Genomic DNA, 26,094 nt, shown 5'->3' with positions numbered 1-26,094 from the left:
GATCGAGTACTTTTCGATTAGCATACCTCTCGATCGACTAGCGATTGATCGATCGAGCCCTTTGTTCCTCGATCGAGCACTTTTGTCCCTGGATCGAGGGATTTTTGTTTCGCGACTTTGAAAATTTATTCTTTTTGTTTTAAATTTTCTTTTGGCCTTAATATGTACTTTATACGGATATTGTACACTCGCTATGATTGTGAAACGGTTCACACACGTACCATTGAGTTATTTTAAAGCGTATTTAAAGTAACGGATTGTAATAGATTAAAATTAAACTGATAGAAGCAGTTTTATCACATAAATTTTAATCGTTAAAAGGTGGTTTGGATAAATTTAACATAATTACAGAATTATGTCACGAATAAATTTGTTTTTAGTTGATGCATTTTATTTATCGTTAATTTGAATGCTTTTGAATGCTTTTATTACGTATTTATTTATTTTACAATCGGTTGTAACTTAGTGTGGCCTTAGTAGAACGTGTTACCGTAATGATGGAACACGGTCTTGGTTGTATTTTGAGATCTCGTATCTCCGTTTTGGATTTTTCACTTGTAATTACAGTTTTTTGTATTTAGAATGTAAATAGGTTTATATTTGTAAATTTTAAATTGTAATTTTTGAGAAGACCAAAGATGGAGAACCGGATGCTCACTCCCGCTGCATGGACAAAGATGGAACATCAAGACAAGCTTTTCGGGTCCAACGGTGGATTCCAAAGTTGTATTATGTTCTTTTTACTAGGATAGGCCACACTAGAAATTTTATTTACGTATTGCATTCTTTTATTTATTTTTCGTTACGATAATATGCATCATATTCCGCCTAAAAACCAAACCACCTAATAATTGCATGAAAACTGACTCATATAGAGGTCACGCGTTAGTTTTCTATGACATTCAAATGTCACACGATTTTAAGCCATCACCTAAATTAATTCATTCACGTAATGCTAGTTTTTCGTTCACTTAAAATGAATTAAAATTAAGTTGATGGGATCTTCCTCGTATAAACCAAAATTGAGAATGGTCTTTATAGGTCAAACTCCAATGAGTCCCTTCTTCGTCGGTAGGCATAATATGACCCCTTCTACGTCGGGTAAGTTGGAACCGATTGACCTATTTTATCTCAACACTATGGTCACTCGTACGATCCTGTGATTATGGTGGACTATAGATAGGATTTACAGAAATCTATCGACCAAGAGTTCTTACGGAAGAACTAGCTAAACAGTTGGCTTATCAATTTACGGAAATTGAGTCTTGGGATCACTTGTATTATTCTTGAGGAAGATCAATTATGCAAGTGCTTGAGTCTACACGTTAAAATACATTTTAAATAGACTTAAATCACCTCGATGAGTTGCTTATTTCGTTTTTGTTTTTCTTTCTTTTTCAAAGTGTAGAACACGAATTTTTAAACTCGCTATAACGAAATGGTGGTCCAACTAACGACCCAATGCCAAGTGCCACATTGGACCGTGAGTCCTGGCTTCGGATCTTCATGAATCGGATGAATCGTCTACTCGATCAAGAATGATGGATCAAACTTCGCGGACCGGGAGGCGGCATTACGGAATCCGCCGCCGCCGACGGGAAGCTCAAATATCTAATAGAGACCATCCCGCCAAACCCAGGTCCCACGGCTAGAGCTAATGAGATCGCCAAGTTTAACGATTTCTGTATGGAAGCGGGTGCGATTAAAAACGTACTCATTTTTGCAATGGAACCCAATTTGCGGAAACGCTTCATAGCCCATGGTGCAAACAAGATTTTCACCACGCTCACTAAGGAATTCTCGAAAGCACCGAGAATCGTGACCTATGAGCATACCACTCGCTTCTTTGATGCGAGACTCGTAAGGGCCAACCAGTTAGCCCACACATTCTCAAAGCATGATTGAGAATGTCGAGAAGTCGGAGACGCTTGATTGTAAGATCGCGAGAACATCGTCATTGACCGCATGCTTCATTCACTCCACGATGGTTTTGCGCTCTTTAGAGCGAATTACTATATGAATGATTTGAAGAAAAGTCCCCATGAATCGCACTCACTTCTCGTACATGCACCGAGAAGGACATGAAGTTCAGTGGGAGCATGAAACAGGATGTTCTCGTTGTGTCAAACAAGGGCAAGGGTAAGGGCAAAGCTAAAGCAGACCTATCAGTAGGTAAACCGAAGTTCAAGAAGTCGGGTTCAGGTAAGAGTGGTCCTGGTGAGTCGAGCAACTCATCAAGCGCGACAAAGAGCAAGGATGGTAACATGGAGTGTCACCATTGCCACAAGACTGGGCATTGGAGGCGTACATGTCCCGTATACCATGAGGACATAAAGGCGGGTCGCGTTAAACCTGTTGGTATGTTTTCTTCCTCTTCTACTTTTATTCATATGATTGAGATTAACCACGCAAGTTACGGAACTTGGGTACTAGATACTGGTTGTGGTTCTCATCTGTGTAATCATGTGCAGGGGCTCCGAAACATCGAACCCCTCGTAAAGGGTGAGGTGGACCTTGTTGGGGCTGGTGTCCTTAACAGTTAGTGCAAGGACTTATAAATCTCTAAAAGGATCAAAGGACATACTTTTGGTATTATTATCAGTTGATCCACGTTTATCAATAACGGTTGGCTTGCTAGATAAGTTTGACGTTATTGTCATACAGATGGCGGTGATCAACTGGTCCCTAAAAGTCACACCTATAGGATACGTTTGAGAGATGTGACAGTATGAAAATACAGTCATGTTGATGCCAATTTTGACTAACTAGTTAGTCCGAGTTATTGACTAGTAATTAGTCAAACGTGATGTTGAGATATTTTATTTAATACGGATTAAATAAAATGGGCTAAGGCGAATTAAGCAGTTAATTCGTAAATTAAATATAAACGATTATATTTAATTAATGTATATTGAATAAATTATACAATATCGTCTTTGTCGGACATGTATTAATACTTCAACTGACCCGTGTTATTAGTTGATATTTTAATAGCCGATAACCGATGACGATTTATAATAAAAAAAACCGCGTCATACATATACATTTTAGCGAGACGAGTCGGATCACGAGTTAAATGAGGAGAAAGTGGAAAGCCCACTCCCTCCTCTAGTGACCCGCGGACCGAGGCAACAAAAGGAGAGCCTTCTCTCCTTTTGAAACCTAATTCATTTTGACAACAAAATTAGGGTTTTGGAGATCATTTCTCTCTGAAACCTAGATCTCACATCTGGTAAAAACTCACATCAAGTTCTCTCAATATTGCAAGGCAATTAGAGAACACATTTCTAGCACAAGGGCATATTCTCAGACGTTCTTGGGTGCAACAATTAGGAGGAGGTCTACTTTGATCTCTCATTGCCGAATTGCACTAGGACCGAAGGTTAATTCTTGTGCTTTATCGTTTTTCATTGTTTTTCGTTTATGACCATATTTCACATGTTAAATTTACGTTATAGTCCTAAATTTAAAGGGTCTTATACGGATATTACCCTACAGGAAAAGCACAACAAATGACCGGGACAGAGGGAGTACTTGACAGGAGTAAATAAATCGCTTACAATCGAAGTTATCATTGATATGAAATAAAATATGAGTATAAGCACATTGGTTTATGAGTTATGAATGCTTGAGTGAAAATATGAGACACGGACATAAATTACTCTTCACCGATTATTATACCAATTAGGTATCATTTGGTTTGATTGTTAGGAGTATTATAAATGTTACATAACTATTTAATATTGTATTTTAATTTGTATGTGTTAGATGCACATTTATACTAATATTAAATAATATTATAACTATAAAATTTCAAATTACTATTAATATATTTTTTTATATATACCCGTGCAGTTTTGCACTGGTGCTAAACTAGTATGCTTATACACATTTCATTTCGAGCAACGACCTTCAACTTGATTAAAATCGAAAAATTGAAAAAACCTTTCCGTTGTGCTCATTCATTGTTTTAACGTTTTGCAAAATTGTTTTTTCGAAAGTCGAGTCTTTAAACTAAGTACTTTTTCGTATCAAAGTTTATCGTTTAAAAAGTGCATAGTTTTACAATCTTTTTTTAGTCAATTGAACTATATTGTTTTAGATTGATTGTATTGTTGAGATTGAAACTTGTAAGCTTAACATCTTACGCACCGTAGGCCTAACATCCTACACTACAAAGGCTTAACATCCTTCACCACGGAGAGCTTAACAACTCTCAAACACCGAAGGCTTAACATCCTTCATTAGCACAATTAGGGTTAGTCGTGGGGGTTAGTTATTTATTGTACACTAGACCAGATTAGGCGCTCGTGATAAATAATTAATAAAATATAAATTCTCATTAAAGACGGGAGATAAGCCGTCTATAGTTATAGACGGGCCAAATATCCACCCACTATAAGCATAAGACAAGTAACAAGTTGCATGGTGGGGCCCAAAAATGTCACCACTTTAAGCATATTTGACCCGTTTTTCACTTTATACGGATACATCCGTCTATGATGAGACTAATTGTTAATAAAAAGGGGTGGACGTATAGGCTTTTCAATTGGGCCGAACCACGTTAAAAATCTCGTGTGTTCTTTATCATTTTCGTACCTTTGTTTTATATGTCGTTTCTTTTCGCTTTTCATTTGCATTTCACGTTGTGTTTAGTAAGTTTATCATATACATCATATATTCGAGCTTAATTCATAAGGCACAAAATTGAAGTGTATATTGAGTTGTGAAAAAGCTTTAAAAGGGTACATACTCTACTCGTTGGGCGCCCTACTCAACTCTACAAACAATAATAGAAACGAAAGTAGTGATAGTAATAGTAACAACAATGGGAGTAGTGAAATTAACATTATGAAATGCGGGAAGAGAAAGAAACCTTAATGACGAAGGGAGTACTGAAAGTCACAACAGAGGTAATGAAAGTAACAGTAGAAACAACGAAAAAAGTATGAAAAATCAGCTAACAATTGATTTAAGAAAAATATTTATTTATTTAAATATGAGTTTGATATAACCGTAAAAATAGCGTGAGTAGTAAAAGAAACAACAAGAACTGAAGAAGTAATGAATGTAATAGTATTAGGCCCTGTTCTTTTGGACTTAATTTCGATTATAATCGATTCGATTCGATTCGATTTGACTCCATTCGATTCGATTGATTGATTGATTATTTCAATTGATTCGATTCAATTGATTGATTCGATTGATTCGATTTATTTCAACATTACTATTATTATTCTTATTGATATTCCTATTATTATTTTTATATTAATGTATTTACTATTGTTATTATTATTATTATTATTATTATTATTATTATTATATATTTTTTATATTACTATTATATTACTATTATATTTATTAATAATATTTATTATTATTATTATTTATTGTTATTATTATTATTTATTGTTATTATTATTATTTATTGTTATTATTATTATTATTATTATTATTATTATAATATTTATTATTTTTATTATAATATTTATTATTATTATTATTATTATTATTATTATTAATTATAATAATTATAATATAATCTTTTTATTATTATTTGATTCGATTCAATTCAGATCATTCGATTCGATTCAACTCCATTAAGTTGATTCAATTGATTCGAGTTCCATTAAGTTGATTCGATTGATTGAGATAATTTGATCCAAAAAAAGCAGGCCTTAATATGATGAGATGTTCGTTTAAGTAATAGTATTAAGAGTCGTGAATGTGTCCCATAATTTATTGACCAATTTTACATTTCATTATAAATGGTAAACATCAAGGCTAAGGTAATTTTATTTCCTAGAAATAAAATTTGACCATAAATAGAGGTAGTCCAGACGGGTCCGGACACCGAACCTACTACTCGTGTAGTACGGGGAAACACAAAATTGGCGGTTAGATTGAAAAAGGGCAGCAAAGTTGGTTTCTAATTTTGCATTAAACTGAAACATTAAAGTAGTGCGGTTGATGAGGAAAAACAAGAAGGAAGATCAGGGATAACAATCATTGTTTATCCAATCAATTTAAAGACTATTATTAACCATGGGATCAAGGTAACTATCTTTCCTCATAGTATACTTAAGGGTTAAATTTGTTCAAGTCTAATTAAGATCCTATCTTTTGAAAATGGTGTATGAATTATGAAATGTAGTCCAAATCAAACTACTATGCTTTCTGTGATTTCAGGAATCATTTGTTTCTTCATGCACTCATTCAATGTAGACATATAGTTAGTCTAAAACATCCTCTTTGTGTTGCTAATACTAGAGTAAGGTTGTGTACATCCGAGCCCCTTTACCCGACTATTCACAGGAGCTATTGAGGCAGTAGGGTAATATTGTTGTTGTTGGTGAATAGTGAAGGAAAAAGCGTCCAAGAGTTGCAGTGTAGTAGCCAATGTTACTCAGACTCATTTAGGATTATCTAGCATTGGGTGCCTGTTCAAGTGTTGGACTGAGATATTTCCAGAAAAAAAAATTTTAGTGTACATATTTTGGCTTAAAATGATATATCTAAAAATGTCATACATATGAGTGTTGGAACACGGGTATACGAGGGAATATAAAGAGTCGGAGTAACATGGTGGTACCTATGAGATGTGTATGTCAGATAATAGGGTGGTTCTTGTTCTGTGAATGTACAAGATGATCTTCATCTTCATAGTTGGAGTTTCATATAGGCGTGATCACTGATGTGCTGGTAAAGTCATTGAATGGTGATACTTACGACTTGGATTTGAGCATCGAGACCACTGTTACCCTGACCACCATAAAGACAATTCATGATAAGGAATGCTTTCTTGCATCATGGTTACTATTTAACTTTTCAGAAAGATGGCGTTACATTTCTGGTACCTATTACATGAATCATGCATGATTTCATAAACTTTGTGCAAGTCTTGTGTACATCAACTCATATTTTAATCATTTTTTTCGTTCAGGGTAGGCTACTGCTGGATTACCACATTTCTCGCACTCATATGTTATGTCATGCTACTTTTGTCTGGTTTCCTCCAAGGTAAGAAGCATCAATGCAACATTCAAGAATTTCAGTTAGTTGCAACTGTATTTTTGTTATTCTATCAGCCTATTTGAAGGCTTACTATTATTGTTAACTACACTATATTACAGTACATACTATGGTGCAGTTCAGAAGGTGGGCGGGCAAGTGTGTGAAATCGTTTTGTAATTTGCAAATGAGGTTCTGACAAACATGAATTTACTGCAGCTGAACCCTTGAGAATCGGGGCTAACACGCTTGGGAAACCTCTGACTGGAGATGATGGAATTATTTATGCTTGTTCTCAGAAATTTCTATATGGTTTCACAAGTAATGGCTCTATGATATTCAACATTCATTTGAATTATACTTGCAATGGAAGCATTGCTCCTGTTTATTGTGGTAAAAGCAAGGTGTGTCATTTTGGCTTTTCTGAATTATACTCAACAAATTATTGTTTGTGATTTTTATTATACGGGGTTGCAACCAGTTGACATAAATGCAGGGGTAAGACTACATATATCCAACACCTTGCCTTCTTATGAATTATGATGGGGCAAGCATTTGAGTTTTCAGGGGTATTTTGGTAGGTTTAGCATGGGAACGAATGGCAAAGTGATACATACAGTATCACGATAGTAGTTACTTGTTATAGTCTAGTAAATACTCCCTCCGTCCCGGTCAATTGTTGTCCTTTGGTTTTGGCACAAAGACCAAGGAAAGAGGAGGGAGCCAATTACTAAATGACAAGTGGAACAAATTGAGTGTGAATGATCAAATTGCTCATCAAGTTCATTCTTAAAATAGAAAGGACAACAATTGACTGAGACACCCCAAAATGGAAAAGGACAACAAATGACCGGGACAGAGGGAGTAATAGGCATATCCGGTTAGGCAACATCTTAAGTAAGACAGCCTTATGATATGACGAGAGTATTACTCAAGTATCTGCCAATTATGCAGGTGTACATTGTTGCAGAAAATAAAGTGCTTAGGATTAGCTCTTGGAGCACAGAAATGGGTGGACCCAAGGTTGAACTTCTCTTTGGTAATGAATCAACAGAGGCAAAATCAGAAGAAATCATTGGAATAACTGCAAGTATGCTAATGTCTTCTGTCTACATTAATAGCAAAGATAAGGGGCTCTTTGCTTACTCATTTGGAGGGCGTTTGCGTTGGACTACTGTACCAATGATTGATCAGTCAGGGTTTTCTCAAGGTTGCAAGGCAAATGTCTCAGATTGTTTCTTCACTTCTGCTCCAGTTATTGATCCATGTGATACTAGCATATATGTATGTCAGAGTAAGATTGCAATTATTCAACCACTTTTTTATAGGCAGGATAATTACCTTAAGACATTGGAGTTATGTTGTCGCAGATTTCAAATAACCAAGGAGAACTGTATTCGATATCAGCTCGACGTCCTCATTTGAAATGGGTTCAAAGTCTACGTTCATTTGGGAAAGAATTTAAAGCAACTCCTGGTAACAATGACGTCCTGTATGTTACAATCCCTAGTAAAGCTGTTGTACTTGCCTTGGATGTTTTGACCGGAGATGTTCTTTGGGATAGACGTGTTGGACCATTAAGTTCCCCACAACTTGTGCCTGTGGTTGATTCCAACGGTAAATACTCATTCTTACTGCTTTTTAGAGGTAAATATGTTCTTTTTGTGTAATAGAAATGACAAACATGAACAAGTTGCTCTGGAAAGAATGAAACTTGACAGTGTAATAGAATTGTGATGATGATGTCTATGTCATGAAGCCATGATTAATCTTATTACAAGTCGTTATGCTCCCTAAGTTTAAATTCTATCTAATTTGGGCGATAATGGTAGTGTTGGGTTCAACCATGAACCTTACCTCAAACAAGTCAAGTTTGCAGGTCAGTACTTACCTAGGAGGCTAGGATTGCCAAATTTTGGTCAAGTTGCGATCATATCATTCAAATATGAACCGTAAGGGCCTACAGTCGTTTATATTTGAAAGGTCATACACGTATAAGATGTATCAGTACGATAAGTTGAAAAACTTTGTACGACTTTACAGGGTGGATATCAGTTGGCTCACTGGATGGATTCCTGTACTCAATTTCACCAGAAGGGACCTTAAACAAGTTCACTAAGGCCTCTCCCCTGGACTCTGTGATTCAAGTCAGTCCGATTCTTGATTGTTCAGGGTACGCAGTATATATATGTCAGACACAGATGGAGGGCAAAACCAGTCGTCAGATGGATGATTACATCTTTGTTTCTGCATTTAAACCGAAAAATGTAGTATTTTCATTGTTGGTTCCAGCAACACAATCTTACTATTGGTCTGAAAGTTACCCTGGTATTTTTTTCTCACTTTACACAAAATGTCCCATATTTTAAGTCCAAATATGTTGGATACATCTAATTGCTGTAGTTTTTTACTAGGTCAGTTTGGTTTAAACTTATCAAGAAGTGACTTGCATAGGTTCATCTTAGATGAGGGGATGATTCTAGCTTTCATCGCTGCCGCCAGTAAGTCACCAGTTTCTTCCTATGTCGCCTAAATTCTGCTGTAATTGTTTAGCTTGCGTGCGTGTCAGAATTTCCAACACTTTGTCTTGCTGCTTGTTTTCTAATGATGGTTTTTTGTTCTGAAATGTTGATTTTGTGATGCAGAGATTGGAAATCCACTTCCATGTCGAACCACACGTAATTCACACTGTAACTCTTCTCCCTTAAGTTGCCCATTTGTATATTATATAAAACCCAACAATTCCCGAGCTATTTTGCAGGTTTGAAGCTCTCATTTAGTTGCTCTGAGGTGAAATCCAAAAGCGTTAGCGTATATACAGGCATGCATCCTGCATTTTGATTATGTTACACTAGGAAATGATTGCTTTTGCTGTTAAATAATGTTACTGCAACTTTTTCCCTAGGCAATGAAAGAGCCATTCTTTTGTTCCTGCTATTTGAAACTGTCATCTTGGTTGTCTTTGCCATTGTTGTACGATTCTGCTGGATTTTCTGGGGTAAAAGAAAACTACAAAATCAAGATCTTGGAAGATTTCTTGAGAAGCGAGTAAGTCTCCACACACTTTCTATTAGTAGACCGTTTTATTGTATGAAGTTACTTTTGAACTGCAAAAATGTTGTAAAACAAATTACTGTAATGCCCCTTGGAATCGGATTCTCCTGCTTAGGTGAATGTAAGCAGGTATAATGTGTCAAAAGTATGCAGCTTTCTCACTAACACATGGCCGTTTAGGGTCACTAACAATGAAAATTTGTTTGAGACGCATTATAATCGGACAATATCTAAACTTTCACTTTTGCCATTCCGTTACAGCATTCACTCAGGCTTATCAAGAAAGAGTACGACAAGACAATATCAGAGCTCGAACAAAAGGCAACCATGGAAGCATCTACTAGCAATGTGCTTGAGAACTTGAGCAACTTGGTACGCGAAAGAGAAGGCGTGGAGCGAAAACTTTCAACAACCTACAGCCTAGGGAGAGACAGGAACAAGAACAACAGTAGTGTGCTGCAGCAAAAGGGTTTGCTCCCTATCTATGATGGAAGCTCAAGAAGCTACTCTTTTCGTGGTTCAAAGAGTGAAAGCGTCACCATCTTTCACACATTTAACGACACGTATTCTGGGGACGAAAGTAGCCCTGCAACAAACTCGTCAGAGTGTGATTCCAGTAGAGAAATAGAAATGGTTTCCAAGATGAAGGGGAAAGCCAAGTGTAAGGATTTAGTGGAAGTGACAGAATCTAGTGATGAAGATGGTAACTGGGGAGATTTTTACTGTGGTAACTCGGAGTCAAGTTCATCAGAGCCTTTGAGCTTCGTTAATCGGTTACATGGGGGTAATGAAGAAGGGATTGTGAGCTCAAATGATAAGAGAAATGGTGTTCAAAATGCAGGAAGTGATGGAAGGAGATGGTTAAATAGAAGACGTTCATTATCCTTGAGTTATTAGTCTTCAAACTATTATAATCTCAATTTTTATTTGAAACAAGTTCTCTGGTTCTTGTGTATATCTATCTCATTATCTTAGTTTTTCTTTCAATGGTAGCCATATTGTCGATGTGGGTCTTACAGTTTAGAGTTATTGCAGTACATGAAGAATGGCTTCTTAACTTCTTACTGCTACTATACTCTTTATGTCGTCTCGTTGGAGTATTTCTTCACGACGTCTCAATTTGTTGGTCAGATAAGTTCATATTTCTAACATTTGGTGGTTAGGAACAATCTGGTTTTTAGGGATTAGCACTTCTCATCAGCTGGATGTTTTAAGATCAATCTCATGTTGTATTGAATTCTTATGTATAGAATTCTAGATCAAATTGCAAACAATTACTCAAGCTTAATGATGAACAACTTGAGTAAATAAAATGTGATATATTATTATTTGATCAACTTAATTTACAGAGTGTGTGTTTGTGTATGTATATATAGAATAAATGATCTAAATACAAAATATTTGTAACTAACTTCTTCACAGGCTGTTGACAGCTGGAATTTGTTACAAGCTGACAAGGATCTGACTAGGAGGAGAGGAAGCTTCTAGAGCTTGAATGCCAGCAGTACAGGAGTAGTCATCTAAAGAATGAAGCTGCAGCATGATATAATCAACATCCCCTCCTCAAGTTGGACTAAGGTGGAGTCTCAACGAGTCCCAACTTGGCAGTGAGATAGACATGTTGCTTTTCTCTTAGGGCCTTAGTCAATACATTAACCAGTTGTTGTGATGTAGGAACATGAGCACTCTTTATTAATCCTGATGTAATTTTCACTCTTATGTAATGACAATCTAGTTGAATGTGTTTAGTCCTCTTATGAAACACAGGATTTTCAGCAATATGCTAAGCAGTTTTGTTATCACAGTGTAAAGTAATTGGTGTAGGAACATGAATCTGTAATTCTTTGAGTAATTCATTAAGCCAGACCAGTTCACTAGCTATTTGACTCATACTTCTATATTCCGATTATGCAGAAGATTTGCTAACTCTAGCTTGTTTTTTTGTTTTCTATGAAACTAATGAATTTCCCAAAGAAATGCAATAACCTGTGAGAGACCTTCATGTACCAGTCTGCACCACAGTAACTGTGCAACACCAAATCAGTATCAGCTGAATAGAACAGTCCCATATTCAATATATCTAATCAGATGTATAGCAGCATTGAGATGAGGTTGACATGGCTCACATACAAACTGACTAAGGTGTTGAACATTGTAACTTATATCAAGTCTGGTTAGGTTCAGATATAGTAACCTTCCTACCAACCTTCTGTAGAATTCAGGATTGGCTAATACTTGACCTTCATCAACAGATAGTGGAAACCTTGCTGGTTTGGCTTATGTCATCCTTGAGTATACCCACAATGTACTTTCTCCGATTCAGAAAAATCCCAACAGTAGACCTGGATACTTCAATCCCAAGAAAATATCTTAAGTGTCCCAAATCTTTGATTGTAAAAGCCTCATGTAAAAGATGCTCAACACCATGAATCTCCAAAGGGTTATTCCCAATAATCAATAGATCGTCAACATAGACCACAATGACTACAAATGACCCAGCTGAATCTCTTTTTGTAAACAAAGAATAATCAGACTTTACCTTGTTATAACCATACATGCTTGATTAAAAACTTAGACAACTCTACATTCCATTGTCTAGATGCCTGTTTCAAACCATACATGGATCTTTTCAGAAGACAAACCTCATATGACTGTCCCTTCCTATATCCTTCTGGCTTTCTCATATATACCTCATCATCTAAGAAACCATGTAGAAATGCATTATTTATGTCCAACTGCTGTAATGACCATCTAAGAAACCATCTTTTAGGATCCATCTTTGACGATGATACCATATTGAATTCTTATGTATAGAATTCTAGATCAAATTGCAAACAATTACTCAAGTTTAATGATGAGCAACTTGAGTAAATAAAATATGAGATATTATTATTTGATCAATTTAATGTTTGTGTATATATAGAACAAATGATCTCTACAAAATATTTGTAACTAACTTCTTGACAGCTATTGAAAGCTGGAGTTTGTTACAAGCCGACAAGGATCTGATTAGGAGGAGAGAAAGCTTCTGGAGCTTAAATGGCAGCAGTACAGGAGTAGTCATCTGAAGAATGAAGCTACAGCATGATATAATCAACATGTTGCCTCTATTGCAGTTTTGGCTTGGCATTTGCAGGAATGAGCTTAAGCAAAACAAAATATATACATGTATTGATTATTGAACTAAGAAATGATATTAAAAACGGGGTGCCTTTCCTTATAATTGGTTATGGTCGTAACTACCACGCTACTCATGCTAAGGTTGATGCGGGTTGCCGAAATAATTTGAAAGCTTCTTCTAGCTAGGTGGCTTATAATAAATGGCAAGACTATTTGTAAAACTTCATATTGATTATGGGCGAAATTAACTCTCTAAAGTCCAAACGAAACACTACAAGAATCGGGTTTGATACCCCCACAAAACAATATCGATTGAATTTGAAATCGGTCGGTAACCAGGATTACCGACCGACTTTAATCAGTAAAAACCTATCAGTGGGTAATTTATCGACCGATTGTTTGGCAGTCGGTAAATAAGAACATCGGTCGATATTCAAAATTTTACCGACTTTTACTATATTTACCGACTGATTCTCCAATCGATCGGTAACAGATCGTTATGAATCCAGAAACACCTGACTATCCTCGTTATTATACTTAGGAAAAAAAACCTTCACTTCTTTACTCCCATTCACGTTGGATAAGCACCATGCCACCACCGCCACGCCACCTCTCTCATTACCGACCGTTTTCTATTGGTTGGAAAGTTGAAAAATTCTATCGGTAATGTAATTGATAAGGTTATTTTCAGTCGTTGGTCTATCAAAATAAATCATATTCTCAATTAACTAGTAGCTAGCAGTAAGAAAGGGTCGAATCCACAAGGAGGTGAGTTAATTAATCTAGTTTGTTTATATTTAAGTTCGTCTTAAAGGTAACAATTTTATGGTGTTTTGTTTGTTTGATTTCTAAACTAATTGCGACGTAAATAAAGACAAATTCAATAATATTAAAGAGTCTAGGGATTGGGTTCACTAGGTAGTCATCCAAGGGTGGGATTTAATTCATTGATTGAGCAATTTATATTGTTAAAAGTCATATGATCGGTCGATTCTAATATGTCTTTTTAGATCTAAGCTTAACATGCGATCGCTATTATTAAGTCAATCTAATTCATTATTGTGGCCTATACTAGTCTTAACCCGTTCGGTGAAAATCCTAGTTTGCAAGACTAATTAACCAATTCTGATCAGTAATTAATTAATTAGATGTAAGACAATAATTGAACAATAATCAAAAGCAATTTAACAATCAATTCATTAGTTAACCCTTTTCTAACAACCTAGATCCCCTTTCACCCTAGAATATGAAATTAGCTATGCATACTAACGGTAATAAGAACAATAATATGAATGAAAGACATAATTGCAAACATAAAAGATGATCAAATACAATTGAATAAATATTGAAGAAAGATTAATAATACCGTAACAAATTGAGGTAGAACGAGTTGTAGATCCGAAAGCAATATTAATAAAACTAAGCTAAGGGTTTTTAAGAGAGATTCAATGTAGAACACCATAACTAGGTAAAAATAAAGCGTAAATAAACATAAGGTACGAATTGGGTATTTATAGTAAAACACAACCGACTTATGGAAATTGCGGAAAATCCCCCAACTCAATGTGTACTCGATCGAGCATAGGTGCACTCGATCGAGTACGCGACTTCCTCGATCAAGCCTGCTTAGGATTAATCGAGTATACTCCCTTTTTAGCTCTTTTCTTCGTGTTGTCTTCTTCACTTCTCTTCCTTTATTCTTCTAGATTCCCGTGCCATGCTTCGTGTTTCCCTTCATGCCCACTCCACGATGCTTATTTCATTCCGTTGCTCCTCAAATGCATCATTCCTGCATTAAACACCAAATAGCGAAAGTAATAACATTCTAACATAAAAGGCATGTAATTAATATAAATTATCACGAAAACGGTATCGAAAGTAACTAAGGAGAGGCATAAATATGCATATAATTATGACTCATCAGTAATTTACCAACTGATTTCCTATATTACCGACCATTTTTATCGGTCGGCATGAGACCCGTCTCCTGTAGTGAAACCATCCGATATTAGCTAGTTTAGTTAGTAAAGTTATTAACTTATTATAGTGGCCTAAGTTTGAATTTCGTCACCATTATTATTTGGCCTTCTAGTTCCTACTAAACAAAAAGGGGTGCGAGTCTAAAAATTGTTGAAATAAGCAGCACTGGACATAAATCTCATTGAGACGTTGTGTTGTTCCGAGTTTTTTTTGGAGGGCGCCATGGGTCGTTTGTTGGCCCGGTGACCGTCGTGCATGGACTAAGTTATCGATAGGGCTGAGCAATCAATTTGGCAAAATAGTTTGTTCATAGATTCAGTTCTTCTTACAATAATGATGTACATTTGTGTTAAGTAATTTGCAGTTTTGTACAAGTTAAAATAACACAATAATCTCATAAGCTGAGTTAAATTACCAAAAAATAAATATCAATGATATATTGTATTTTCTTTGTACATTTATTGTTATCTGTAATTAAAATATCTCCCATAAAATTAACAAATTACAGAGATGAACAAAAAGATTGGGTCGAGGGGATCCTGTTACAATGGGTGCTTATTGGGCAATGTTGGCAGCCAACCGTTATGCAAAATGGACATGTCAATAGGCCATCAATTGGGTCCTTAAATTTTTACAAAAACGGAAACCATGCCTGGTTTGGAATTAAGTCATGGTTGGGTCGTGATCGTGCTTGAGTCGTGTTGGGCCAAATTGGTTCGAGGACATGTGACCCAGCTGCTTGGTGAGTCGTGACACCAAACCCCACCTAACTCACAATTCCTTATTTAATTCCTAATTATTTATTCATCTCTCCAATTCACAAACTCCACCATCTTTCTTTATTCATTTTTTAAAACCCCGAATAGAAGGGAGTATAAATTTAGTTCAAAAATGTTCAGACCAAATAAATTCAGCTTGAAAAAGTTTAATCTTACGACGCCGTGATAACTGATAACATCTCTGTCTCAGTAGTTTGAGTCGGATTTGGATCAATTCAACCTAATCGTAAATGCAAGGAATCCTTATCAATACCAGAAGGGAGTTGAGATGCATATGGAGTTTGCGAGTCGAGTTGGCCACATGAGCACGTGCGCAATTGGGACCTCACATCCTCCACTATAAACGATCATTATTAGATGCCGTGACCATAATTTTTTTGAACAAATATAAACAACAAAACTTAAAAATAATAATGCAATCCACTCAAATTTTCAAATCAAATCAAACCCAGAAAACAACATCATCATAAATTAAATTAAAACATCATCATCATCTTCTCTCTATCGATCTACTTTCCCGTCTCTAGAAATCTCCAGCAATGGCTGCTGAAACGGCGTCGGATGATAATAATAATAATAATAATATTGAAAATGGCGGGAATTGTGGGGAACGAAGACCAATAATGGGAGAATCACCTTCTAAACAACAGTCATTAAGACAAGATTTCGAACATGCTGCTGCCGAAACTTATTTAATTACCCGTCTTGCTTTTATCCTTCTTTCTTACCTTGGGTATTTTTCCGCCATCCTTCCTTTATTATATTATCTTTATTTAAATTTATTTATTATTGGTTTGTTGCCGTTATTATGTCATCGTGACGATACACCTAACATTTCTGGTGGGGGAGTTTATTATCAGGTCGATTCGGGTTTCGGGTTATATTGGGTTTATTCTGTTAGTTTTACTTTTGGGGTAAATGCTACGATGAAAGGAGCCATTGTTAATTATTGTTGGTTTGCTCCATTTGTAACTTTTAAGGTGCCAACTTGAGATTTGATGTGCCCAAAATTGTGACAAACTCAACGGTACGACTGTAGGAGCGGGAATTGAATCGGACCGATTACAGAAATGCTTTATGTGATTTAATTATTTAAACATGTCATTTTTGTGTTGTACTTCCCTCTGTGTTTATCATTTGTTTACCTTTGATTAAGATACGTCTATCAAAGACTATAGAAGATAAACAAATGATTGGGACGAAAGTTTGAGGTTATGAGGTTCTAATTGTTAGTAGTCCAAGAGTTGCAGGGTGACTATGAGATCTGTATTTAAGGTGTAAATGATGCCTCTGGTTTTACACGAGGAGCGAGTGGGTAGGGTGAGACAATCGATATAAGGTGGTGAAAGATCTTCGTCTTAATAATTGAACAGGAGGGACCAAATTACTTGGATGGAGCGTCTTAAATGCATCATCTTTGACCTAGATGCCTAGCTTTACTGCAGAACAAAAAAAATGGATGATTTTGATTACCTAAGAACATACATTCACTCCTTTAATGGGCTTAGCATATAAAACGCGGCTTCCTGTTATTGCATACTTGGTTCCAAAGACAACCCAACAACACTTACATACGTTACATTGCATCTGGTTTAGCATATAAAACACGGCTTCTTGTTATTACATTTCTGGTACCTATCATATGAATCATGCATAACTTTATTAACTTCATGCAAGTCTTGTGTTTATCACATTATATTTCGAGCAACATTTGGGCTCTCTAATCTTTTATCCATTCAGGGTAGGCTACCGCTGGATTACCAGAGTTCTTGCACTCTTATGTTATGCTGTGCTACTTATGCCTGGTTTCCTCCAAGGTAAGAAGTATCAATGCATCCGTCTAGAATTTCAGTTACTTGCAAGCATATTTTTGTTACTTTATTAGCCTATCTGGAGATGATCTTTTGTTCACGTACGCTACATACTGTGGTGCAATTTAGAAGGGGGCAAAGCTTATGAAATGATTTTGTGCTTGAATGTTGTTCTTATGCTGCTGTAGTGTTAGACGCTAGTTAACCTAAAAGAACAAGCTTATTGTAATAGGATCCTTAGTTGGGTAAAACATGCACAAGCAAATATAGTAAACATATGCTGTTTCATAGCTCTTATATCTTGCTCTTACTGTAGTGCTGAAATTATTTGAAATTTTGAGTGGTGCGATAAACTTACATATCTATATTTGTTGCAAACAGTGGGCTATTATTACTTTTTTTCAAGCCAGGTGCATAGGAGTGTTATTTATGGAGAACAACCAAGAAATAGGTAGGTTTTCACAACTTATACTGTGATTGAATTTCGAATAAGAGGCAAGGTGCATGTGTCTGCTCTACAAGAACAAAATCTGAACAATGCAGGACTATGCAGTGTTGCTCTTTTTTTTTTGTGATTATTCCATGCACATTCATTCCTTTCAATTTCTTGTTTTCTTGTTCGACAGGTTAGACCTTTATCTGCCACAAAACACAAAAGGACGTAAGCCTGTCGTGATATTTGTGACTGGTGGAGCTTGGATTATCGGGTGAGTAGGCTTCGAAAAACATACTTATCCAATGAAACTGTTTGTGCGAAAATGACTTACGTTAAGAAAACAAAAATAGAAACCCTTTGGAAATAATTGTTATTGATTTCTAAGCGATCCAAACATTTACCCTTCTGATGTTGTGAATGATGATCTGTGACTTGTGACCTTCACAAATGTTGTATCATTCATGTGTCATCATTAATCATTTACTTGTTCTTCGTATTATCAACCTTTTTATACTTTGCTAACCATTGATCTGTTTTGCTACGTCAGATACAAGGCATGGGGTTCGTTTCTTGGGAAACAATTCATAGAAAGAGACATCATAGTGGCCTGCCTGGACTACAGGTAATCAGCTTATGTTAAAAAATTCATCATTATATGCATCTACAGTGTTGCATGGTTTGGTGTTCGATTTGGTTCTGGCTGACTTCGTAGAACGCTACTGGATTCAAATATAAAGAACGTTGGCTAGTTCGCAAATGAACTCTGCTCCAGTGCGGACGTTTCTGTTTCAAGGTCGGCTAATCGAAACCCCAAACTATGTGCATTGGTGCATCTAATTCATTATCAACTGGGTTAGGCAGCCTTTGAATGAAAGCTAACTGCACATGCTGAATCATTTATACATGTGTCAGTCATACTCTTACTTATTTAACAAACTGAAGTGGGTTTGAAGTTTCATAGCTTCCTTAATTTTTTTGAGTTATGGAGAGAGACATTAATGCACGATTATCATCTGACAGCCTTAATTTTCATGCAGAAATTTCCCTCAGGGAACAATCAGTGACATGATCAAAGATGTTTCTCAGGGTATCTCATTTGTATGCAACAATATTGCAAGCTGTGGCGGTGATCCTGACAGGTAGTTGACTTGTTATTTCTTACCGTAATTTATGTTCCTAGAGTCATTTGCTTACATTTTTACTTTTTGTGTACAGAATTTATCTGGTGGGACAATCAGCTGGCGCACACATCTCAGCCTGTGCTATTTTACAGCAGTCTATTAGAGAATCACAAGGAGAGAGCAGTTCTTGGAGTATGTCGCAGATAAAAGCTTATTTTGCTTTATCAGGCGGGTATGTAATGAACAGTTTCTAATATATTCTGGCAATAAAGTCTTGTGGTTGAGCATTTGCATGTTTAGTTGTACTTGCTGGTTTTCTTTGTTTGAAGGAACATATATTTTTGATGTATGTGCCTCATATTTGCACTATTCTATGGCTTTTGAATGTAATGGGTTAAAGTAAAATGACTCACTAAACTCTCTATTCTTCTTGTATTGTGAACTGGCAAAGTGTCAGTGCATTTTGCGACGCGATTTTCATTGCGGGTCAACCAAAAACAACCTCAATGTTAGTGGTAAGGCTGCTTATGTCCGAACCCTCTAAATCCCTCTACATTGAGGCATTAGGGATCGGGTAATGCTGTTGCTTCTTATCAAGTTCATATTTTTGTCACTCATTCAATCGTTTGGGAATGGTGTGATGTCATGCATAGCAAAAGGCTTATTTGATTGTTTGTCCAACAAGAAATACCAACTCTGTGAATCAGGTACAACATGTTGAATCTGGTAGATCATTTCCACAATCGAGGCCTATATCGCTCAATTTTCTTAAGGTATCTGCCTGTTACTGCTTGGTTATCATGCTTCACAATTGTGGTCATGCAGCTTGCAGTACTTGTATGTAAATATTAATATATTACATGCCTTGCAGCATTATGGAAGGCGAAAAATCCCTTGTAAAGTTCTCTCCTGAGCTTCTTGTACAGGATAAAAGTGTTGTGAAGGCTGTTTCAATCTTACCTCCTGTCATCCTTTTTCATGGGACGAAGGACCACTCGATCCCATCAGACGCCAGGTTGGTATCTTTTCCTTGGAATTGTACTTTTGCGTGATGTTATATTGTCCTGAATATTTTAATCACAAATAGCGTACAGGAGACTATCTTTTACATGTATGAACAGCCAATTAACCATGTAATTTGGTTGGTCTCACAATTGAGATCGTCTCGTATGAGACTCATTGTATTCTGATTCATTTTAAAGTTTGAAGGAAAAACCTCATGAGTGATAGTTTTCTGTTTGCAGTGAAAGCTTTGCAGATGCTCTCAGAAAAGTTGGTGCTCATGCTGAAGTGATCTTATTTGAAGGGAAAACCCACACTGATTTGTTCGTTCAGGTTGAAAACATTAAACCGCTTTAAATTTCATCACTGCATGCACCAAATATTATCTGTTAGTTGAGCCTTCATTTTGTAATACGTCCAAATGACACATCCTTTTGCTACAAACTCCATTACTCCCATATTTTTTGGGACTGATTTGCTAATTGTTTATACATTAGACTAGACATGTCCAAAAGGGTTTGGCACTGGGTGTATATTTTTGTGTAGGGTATTTGGGTCAGTTTAGTATGATTCGGGTTTCCAAATCGGGTTAGTTTATATGAGATCCGCACCACACTTCCAGAGGAACCATGATCTCATAGAATATGCCAATGAGAAGTAACTGATCAAAACAATGAACTTCGAGAAACAATCCAGGGATCAATATCAGCAGAAACTAGAATACAAGTTAATCAGGTCCAACCTAGATCCAGCTCTGGGTCCGTTGGTAAAGGATTTGTTGAATTCAGACTTGTATTTGTGAAAATCTCCTTTTTTTGGCAGGACATAGATTTCATCACCTTAGACTCCCAGATTTAGATCTGTTTCCCTGTCAGTAAGTCCAAAATTTCTCCGTATCCACTGGATTCAAAGAATCGAGATAGGGTTCACGATCCTTTGTCTTTCCTCAAACCACACTTCACATGCCAGTATTACTTCCTAGAGGCATCTTTCCATGTTTGCATTTGCATCTAACTATAATCCAATTGGCCTTGCAGGATCCACTAAGAGGCGGTAAAGACGAGCTGTTCGAGCATATGGTTTCCATCATACATGCCGGTGATGAAGATGCTTTGGCCAAGGATGCTATGGCACCGCCAATGAAGCGCCTTGTCCCTGAGATATTATTGAAGATAGCCCGGGAAATTAGCCCTTTCTAAGCCGCCTAGTTTATTATTATTATTTTTTTTTCATCATGTAGTTCCTTGTGTATAAAATTAGGAAATTACAGCATTCATTATTATTTACACATGTAGTTTTGAAGAAATCAAAACCTAATTTTTTCTGCAGCCACCACAATGTATGGTTTGTGATCATTTGTTAGAATATTTTCTCAAAATTTGAATTTGGTGACTGAGCGGCAAAACATTTTATCGGAAGTAAATTGGTACATGGACCGCTCCTAGGTTTTCTCTCCGATGAGTAATGTGTACTAGTATACCTTACGTTACATGTGACTTCCTAATATGATGATATTTCACGCTAACTCGCTATATTTCCCATCTAACGCCGGTTACTCTGGGGATGGAAGTAACCTTGAAACAAACTCACCAGAACTACGTTTAAGGATTTAGTGAAAGTAACAAATTTTAGTGATGCAGGTAATTGGGAAGAGTTTTACTCCATTAACTCAGATTCAAGTTGCTCGAGGTGTCTAAGCCTTCTTCATCCCTTTCACGGGCATAAAGAAGGGGTGATTGTGCACTAAAATGATTGCAGAAATAGTGTTCAAATTGCAGTAAACGAAAGGAGTTGATCCTATAGAAGATGATCATTAAAAGATGATCATTGTCTTTAGTAATTGGCCTTCATATATCATGTCCAAAATACACGGGTTTAAGACTTGACGGTTTGTTCTTACGGCTTTGATAACATAAACCGGTGTTATCCTCTAGATCGATTGTCCTGTCCAAAAAAAAAAACGGAAACAGAAACAGAAAATGTATATTAAAGTGCAATAAAAGATTACACCTTTTGGTTGAAATGGAGAAGGGTAAACATTGAACACCAGTCTACTGTGTCTTGCTTGCAACCAATTTAGTCTACTGGTAAAAATTTTCTGAAAGTAGACATATCACTCAAATTATTTATAATTGTCTCATATCAGTATATCCCGGCCAAGCAAAGCAATGTGGGTCGAATGACTGCATCTATATAAAATCTGCAGACTAATATTCATGAAGACGATTCGAGGAACCTTTCATTTCCTTAGACAAAACCCTACTCTGCTGTTCTAGGAATCTCGCTTTTGCCAGTCACGGGGGCGACAAGTGCCAAAATTACGAAACCACCAAGGACCACTATCAAGATACCCATGGAGTTAACTAGCAAGGCCTCAGTGCAGTAGCGAGATATAATATGGCTGCTTTGTAGGAATGTTGCTTTCTCTAAGATCCCGGTAAGTGAGGTGGCAATAGCAAGGGCGTATATATAGACGCCAAAGAAAACATGCCATGGAAGTAGAGAGGTTCTGCTGTTCCTCGAGCCACCAGGGTACCAGAACGTCGTAAATCCAGCAGCCCACTGAACAAGGGGAAAAAATTATATTAGGGTGGATTTGTTTTTATTTCCAATGGTCCAAAGATCATTGTCATTTGGGTTTGTAGTACAGTGGAGAACTGTGAAAATGTCTCACTATATATTTTTCTCTTCCTCTCCTTTCCGTTGACAATAATATTCTACCGAATGTGTTTTCTTTCAAACCCACATAGAGCGTAAGATTCCAATCACGAAAACCTATGAAGCTCGGAGCCTTCATATTGACTCATTACCTAAGTCAAACTCTTGACACCCCAACATGTAGGCTTCTTGGCCATTTATTTTGAAACCAAAAACATTAGAACTTTTCACAAAATAGCCAAGTCTGACAGTTTGATACACACCCATGTCAAATAAGTCTAATTGAGTCTGAGTTTATGAAAATGAAATAAAATGGTCTTCTCAATGTTCAGGTTAAGAGTTATCAAGGGGTGAAAATCTAAGGAATGAACGATAAACCTGGATAGTAAATAAGAAGAGACAGGCAAGACCAAGCCACGAATGGAGACTGTAGACGTGATCGATGGCCTTGGCACTGTGAAACTCCCAGGCAGCCCATACACCAATTACTGCCAAGAAGAAAGCCAGGAACTGCAAGACCAGGTGGATCAGCTTTTTAAAGCTTTTCGTTCCTGGAACTGTTTTGTATGCTAGCATCGCTGCACAAAAACCACATTTCAAGATTTTGAAAATGATTCATGGCATTGGATCAAGTATTTGGGATAAGAGTCTATTAAAAGCAAGTGGAAAATCAATACATTGCCTACGAAAATGATATGTAGACTAAACCTAGAGCTGCTCCATAGCAATCAGTGTTCACTTAAGCTATACTAAGTTAACAGCAATGACAGCATCTGCACTAATTGATTACGTATCAGATAACGATGTTGATAACTGGGAGAACAATTAAATCTAACTTGAATGTTCCTGAATACAGCACAATAACATTACCCTAATGCCTCAAGCCCTCAAGGACTACCCTAAATGGCGGGGTAGGGGAGATCAGAAACACCCAGCCTTACCCTGTTGTTTCCGGATAAACCAATAAATGAAAATAGCATCAGGAATTACATCGAACCACTCATACTTCACAATTACAAAACAAAGTTCTACTTAAAAGTTACATCCTTAACGCTTGAGTATATATGCACTCATGCTGATCTGATCAAACTTTTGTGTTCTATAGCTTTCAATGGCCATTTTCCGCCAGATGCCCAAGATTGGAATACTACCGAGGCAATTGGACAGCCAATTAACATTGGTATGTCACCAGAGAGAGCAATAAAGAAAGGAGCACATATAATGTCAATGCAACTACCCAATGCACCATCTCAGAAAATTATCAATCTTTAATTACACCTCTTTCATGAAGCTCGTGATCAACAAAATCGGCTAAAATTTGGCCAAAAAAAAAAAAAAAAGTGCCCGCAAAGGCACAATATCAGGTGGCATTATGTTAATTCTGAGAAGCTAAGCTTAATCTAGAACATGGTTTGACCTAGACCTTCAGATGAGGAAATATAAGTGAGGAAAATGCGCATATCAACTATACATTCCTACCTTCTCCATTCAGAAGTACGAGGCTTATGACCATCAAAACTGGATGAACCTGCAATGGGGAAAAACAGCTTGCAATTATCCATAGACAATAGGAGCATATGGTATTTGATTGAAGTAGAGCTAAATAATCAGTATGACATGCTAAAGCAAGACTCGTAAAAACTGAAATAGTTTTGTTGTTGCTCCCGCGGCAAATTAAGTTTCGTCTAAAACCTCTACAGATGAATGTACCACATATCCATCCTCCTAGGCCCTAGTCCCGGCCAATTTCCAATTAAACTGACAGTGGCTGGAAAGCAAGTGAAAGTTTGAACTTTTTATAGACTTGATTGTTCATCAGTAAAGAATATTTATAAAGGGAAATATATCAACTTGAACTGAAAGTCATATCTGACCTCAAGCCTTAACATGAATTTTCCTTGTACCTCATTTGCTAACCAAACATGGAATTTGGCTCATTTCCCTCCAAATCTTTCAATCCGAACAATGCCTAAAAAATATTGGGAGATCAACTAATTCACCTTATGCTAAGTTGGTCTCCGTGATAAAGCAAGCATACCAAAATAACTTCCTTACCGACATGGAAAACAGTACGACCACTACAGTGACCTAGATCACATCAGACACTGGCACACCGCACACCACTCTTCAAAACGAAAATGGTACAACTAACTGCCCAAATGGAGGGAGCTCCAGATGCAAATTGCGAGGTAAAGGAGGGCTCAGATGTAAACACAATAAATAAATAGAGAGAAAGAAAGAAGAGAAAATTACATTAAAGATGAGAGCTTTGTTATCGGAGATGAGAGCCAAACCACCTCTAAAATGAATATTCCATGTTAAAACAAGAAGAGCTACTGTAATCCCAATTAACCTAATCACTGTATATATTGGAAATCTAACCACAGGAACCACCATGTTTATTATGATCTAAAGCAGCCCAGAAACAGTTTTTTACAGAGAAAAATAATAGAGATGTGATCAAGTAATAAAGATTCTTACTTTAAAGTTAAAAGAGTGATTAATGTTTTTAATAAAAATGAAGGTGCAATTGCTATGGAAAGAGATTAAAGATGCCGGGTTTTGATTGAATTATAAGGTAAAAAGAATTGTGAATGTTACTGAATGTTGTAATGAAGATTAATGAGGTTGCAGACATTTGGGTTATTAATTAATGTTTTAAGTTTACACTAAAACTTGGGAGTTATTGAGAGACCAATCTTTCGTATTCTTTTATTTGTATTTCGTACCCCTTTTATGGTTGATCGTGACATAGTATTTTCGTACCTATTTACATAATAAATGTACCCATTTTACCATTAATTATAATTTGTACTTATTTTATTAACTTTAGTACCATTTTTTCTTAAAATTGTACAATGATCTCTCAATAAATCTTATTAAGAGACCGTCTCTCAGGAGACCTACTTAGTTTAACAGAAGATGAGTTCCGCACGACATGAAATCAGAATATTCATCCAACAAGACTCTTCAAATTAACGACTATGGACTATGGAGTACAGAGTACAAGCTTTTTTACTCGGTCTAAAATTAATTCAAGTCAAACTCGAATAACCCGAATGAGATAGAAACTGATTTAGATCTTATTGGATCCGAAACGAATGATCCAAATTCCAAAGTGA

General features: G+C 36.4%; 3 protein-coding genes across 4 annotated transcripts; 2 read left to right on the top strand and 1 right to left on the bottom strand.

Annotated features, from left to right (window-relative positions):
• The first annotated feature begins 5,797 nt into the window (after window positions 1-5,797).
• Window positions 5,798-11,184, top strand: LOC141604700 (protein GAMETE EXPRESSED 3). Of its 2 annotated transcripts, XM_074423163.1 has the most exons (11): window positions 5,798-6,056; window positions 6,944-7,020; window positions 7,231-7,415; window positions 7,966-8,295; window positions 8,382-8,628; window positions 9,055-9,339; window positions 9,426-9,512; window positions 9,657-9,689; window positions 9,773-9,832; window positions 9,917-10,059; window positions 10,327-11,184. In XM_074423163.1, exons 1-11 carry the CDS (start codon window positions 6,046-6,048, stop codon window positions 10,960-10,962), a joined length of 2,094 nt encoding a protein of 697 aa, XP_074279264.1. In that variant the 5' UTR covers window positions 5,798-6,045; the 3' UTR covers window positions 10,963-11,184. The 2 variants fall into 2 exon arrangements, with proteins under 2 accessions (XP_074279264.1, XP_074279270.1); XM_074423169.1 differs by lacking the exons at window positions 5,798-6,056; window positions 6,944-7,020 and having other exon boundaries at window positions 7,278-7,415; window positions 7,966-8,034; window positions 8,133-8,295.
• Window positions 11,185-16,312: 5,128 nt separating this feature from the next.
• LOC141604744 (isoprenylcysteine alpha-carbonyl methylesterase ICME-like) lies at window positions 16,313-21,708 on the top strand. The gene is made up of 11 exons (XM_074423228.1): window positions 16,313-16,677; window positions 17,685-17,761; window positions 18,137-18,206; window positions 18,382-18,462; window positions 18,739-18,813; window positions 19,229-19,330; window positions 19,407-19,544; window positions 20,020-20,085; window positions 20,184-20,327; window positions 20,557-20,647; window positions 21,352-21,708. Exons 1-11 carry the CDS (start codon window positions 16,484-16,486, stop codon window positions 21,511-21,513), a joined length of 1,200 nt encoding a protein of 399 aa, XP_074279329.1. The 5' UTR covers window positions 16,313-16,483; the 3' UTR covers window positions 21,514-21,708.
• Window positions 21,709-22,277: 569 nt separating this feature from the next.
• Window positions 22,278-25,617, bottom strand: LOC141604735 (transmembrane ascorbate ferrireductase 2-like). The gene is made up of 4 exons (XM_074423216.1): window positions 25,226-25,617; window positions 24,452-24,500; window positions 23,351-23,550; window positions 22,278-22,876 (listed from the first exon to the last, which is right to left on the bottom strand). Exons 1-4 carry the CDS (start codon window positions 25,367-25,369, stop codon window positions 22,574-22,576), a joined length of 696 nt encoding a protein of 231 aa, XP_074279317.1. The 5' UTR covers window positions 25,370-25,617; the 3' UTR covers window positions 22,278-22,573.
• Between the last annotated feature and the right edge of the window lie 477 nt (window positions 25,618-26,094).

The sequence above is a fragment of the Silene latifolia genome, chromosome 1 (assembly GCF_048544455.1).
Source record: "Silene latifolia isolate original U9 population chromosome 1, ASM4854445v1, whole genome shotgun sequence".
Lineage (NCBI taxonomy): Eukaryota > Viridiplantae > Streptophyta > Magnoliopsida > Caryophyllales > Caryophyllaceae > Silene > Silene latifolia.
Note: the sequence above shows the minus strand (reverse complement) of the source record. Positions and strands in the feature narration are given on the sequence as shown.

Bases quoted from the DNA above. Each gene is read 5' to 3' on its own strand.
- LOC141604700 (XM_074423163.1), top strand. The intron at 7,416-7,965 runs GTGTGTCATTTT...CCAATTATGCAG, and splicing joins TTTATTGTGGTAAAAGCAAG to GTGTACATTGTTGCAGAAAA. The intron at 8,296-8,381 runs GTATGTCAGAGT...ATGTTGTCGCAG, and splicing joins CATGTGATACTAGCATATAT to ATTTCAAATAACCAAGGAGA.
- LOC141604735 (XM_074423216.1), bottom strand. From the start codon at position 25,369: ATGGTGGTTCCTGTGGTTAGATTTCCAATATATACAGTGATTAGGTTA. The intron at 24,501-25,225 runs GTAATTTTCTCT...TCCCCATTGCAG, and splicing joins ACAAAGCTCTCATCTTTAAT to GTTCATCCAGTTTTGATGGT. The intron at 23,551-24,451 runs GTAGGAATGTAT...GTTTTTGTGCAG, and splicing joins CGTACTTCTGAATGGAGAAG to CGATGCTAGCATACAAAACA.
- LOC141604744 (XM_074423228.1), top strand. From the start codon at position 16,484: ATGGCTGCTGAAACGGCGTCGGATGATAATAATAATAATAATAATATT. The intron at 16,678-17,684 runs GTATTTTTCCGC...TTATCCATTCAG, and splicing joins ATCCTTCTTTCTTACCTTGG to GGTAGGCTACCGCTGGATTA. The intron at 17,762-18,136 runs GTAAGAAGTATC...TGTTGCAAACAG, and splicing joins TATGCCTGGTTTCCTCCAAG to TGGGCTATTATTACTTTTTT.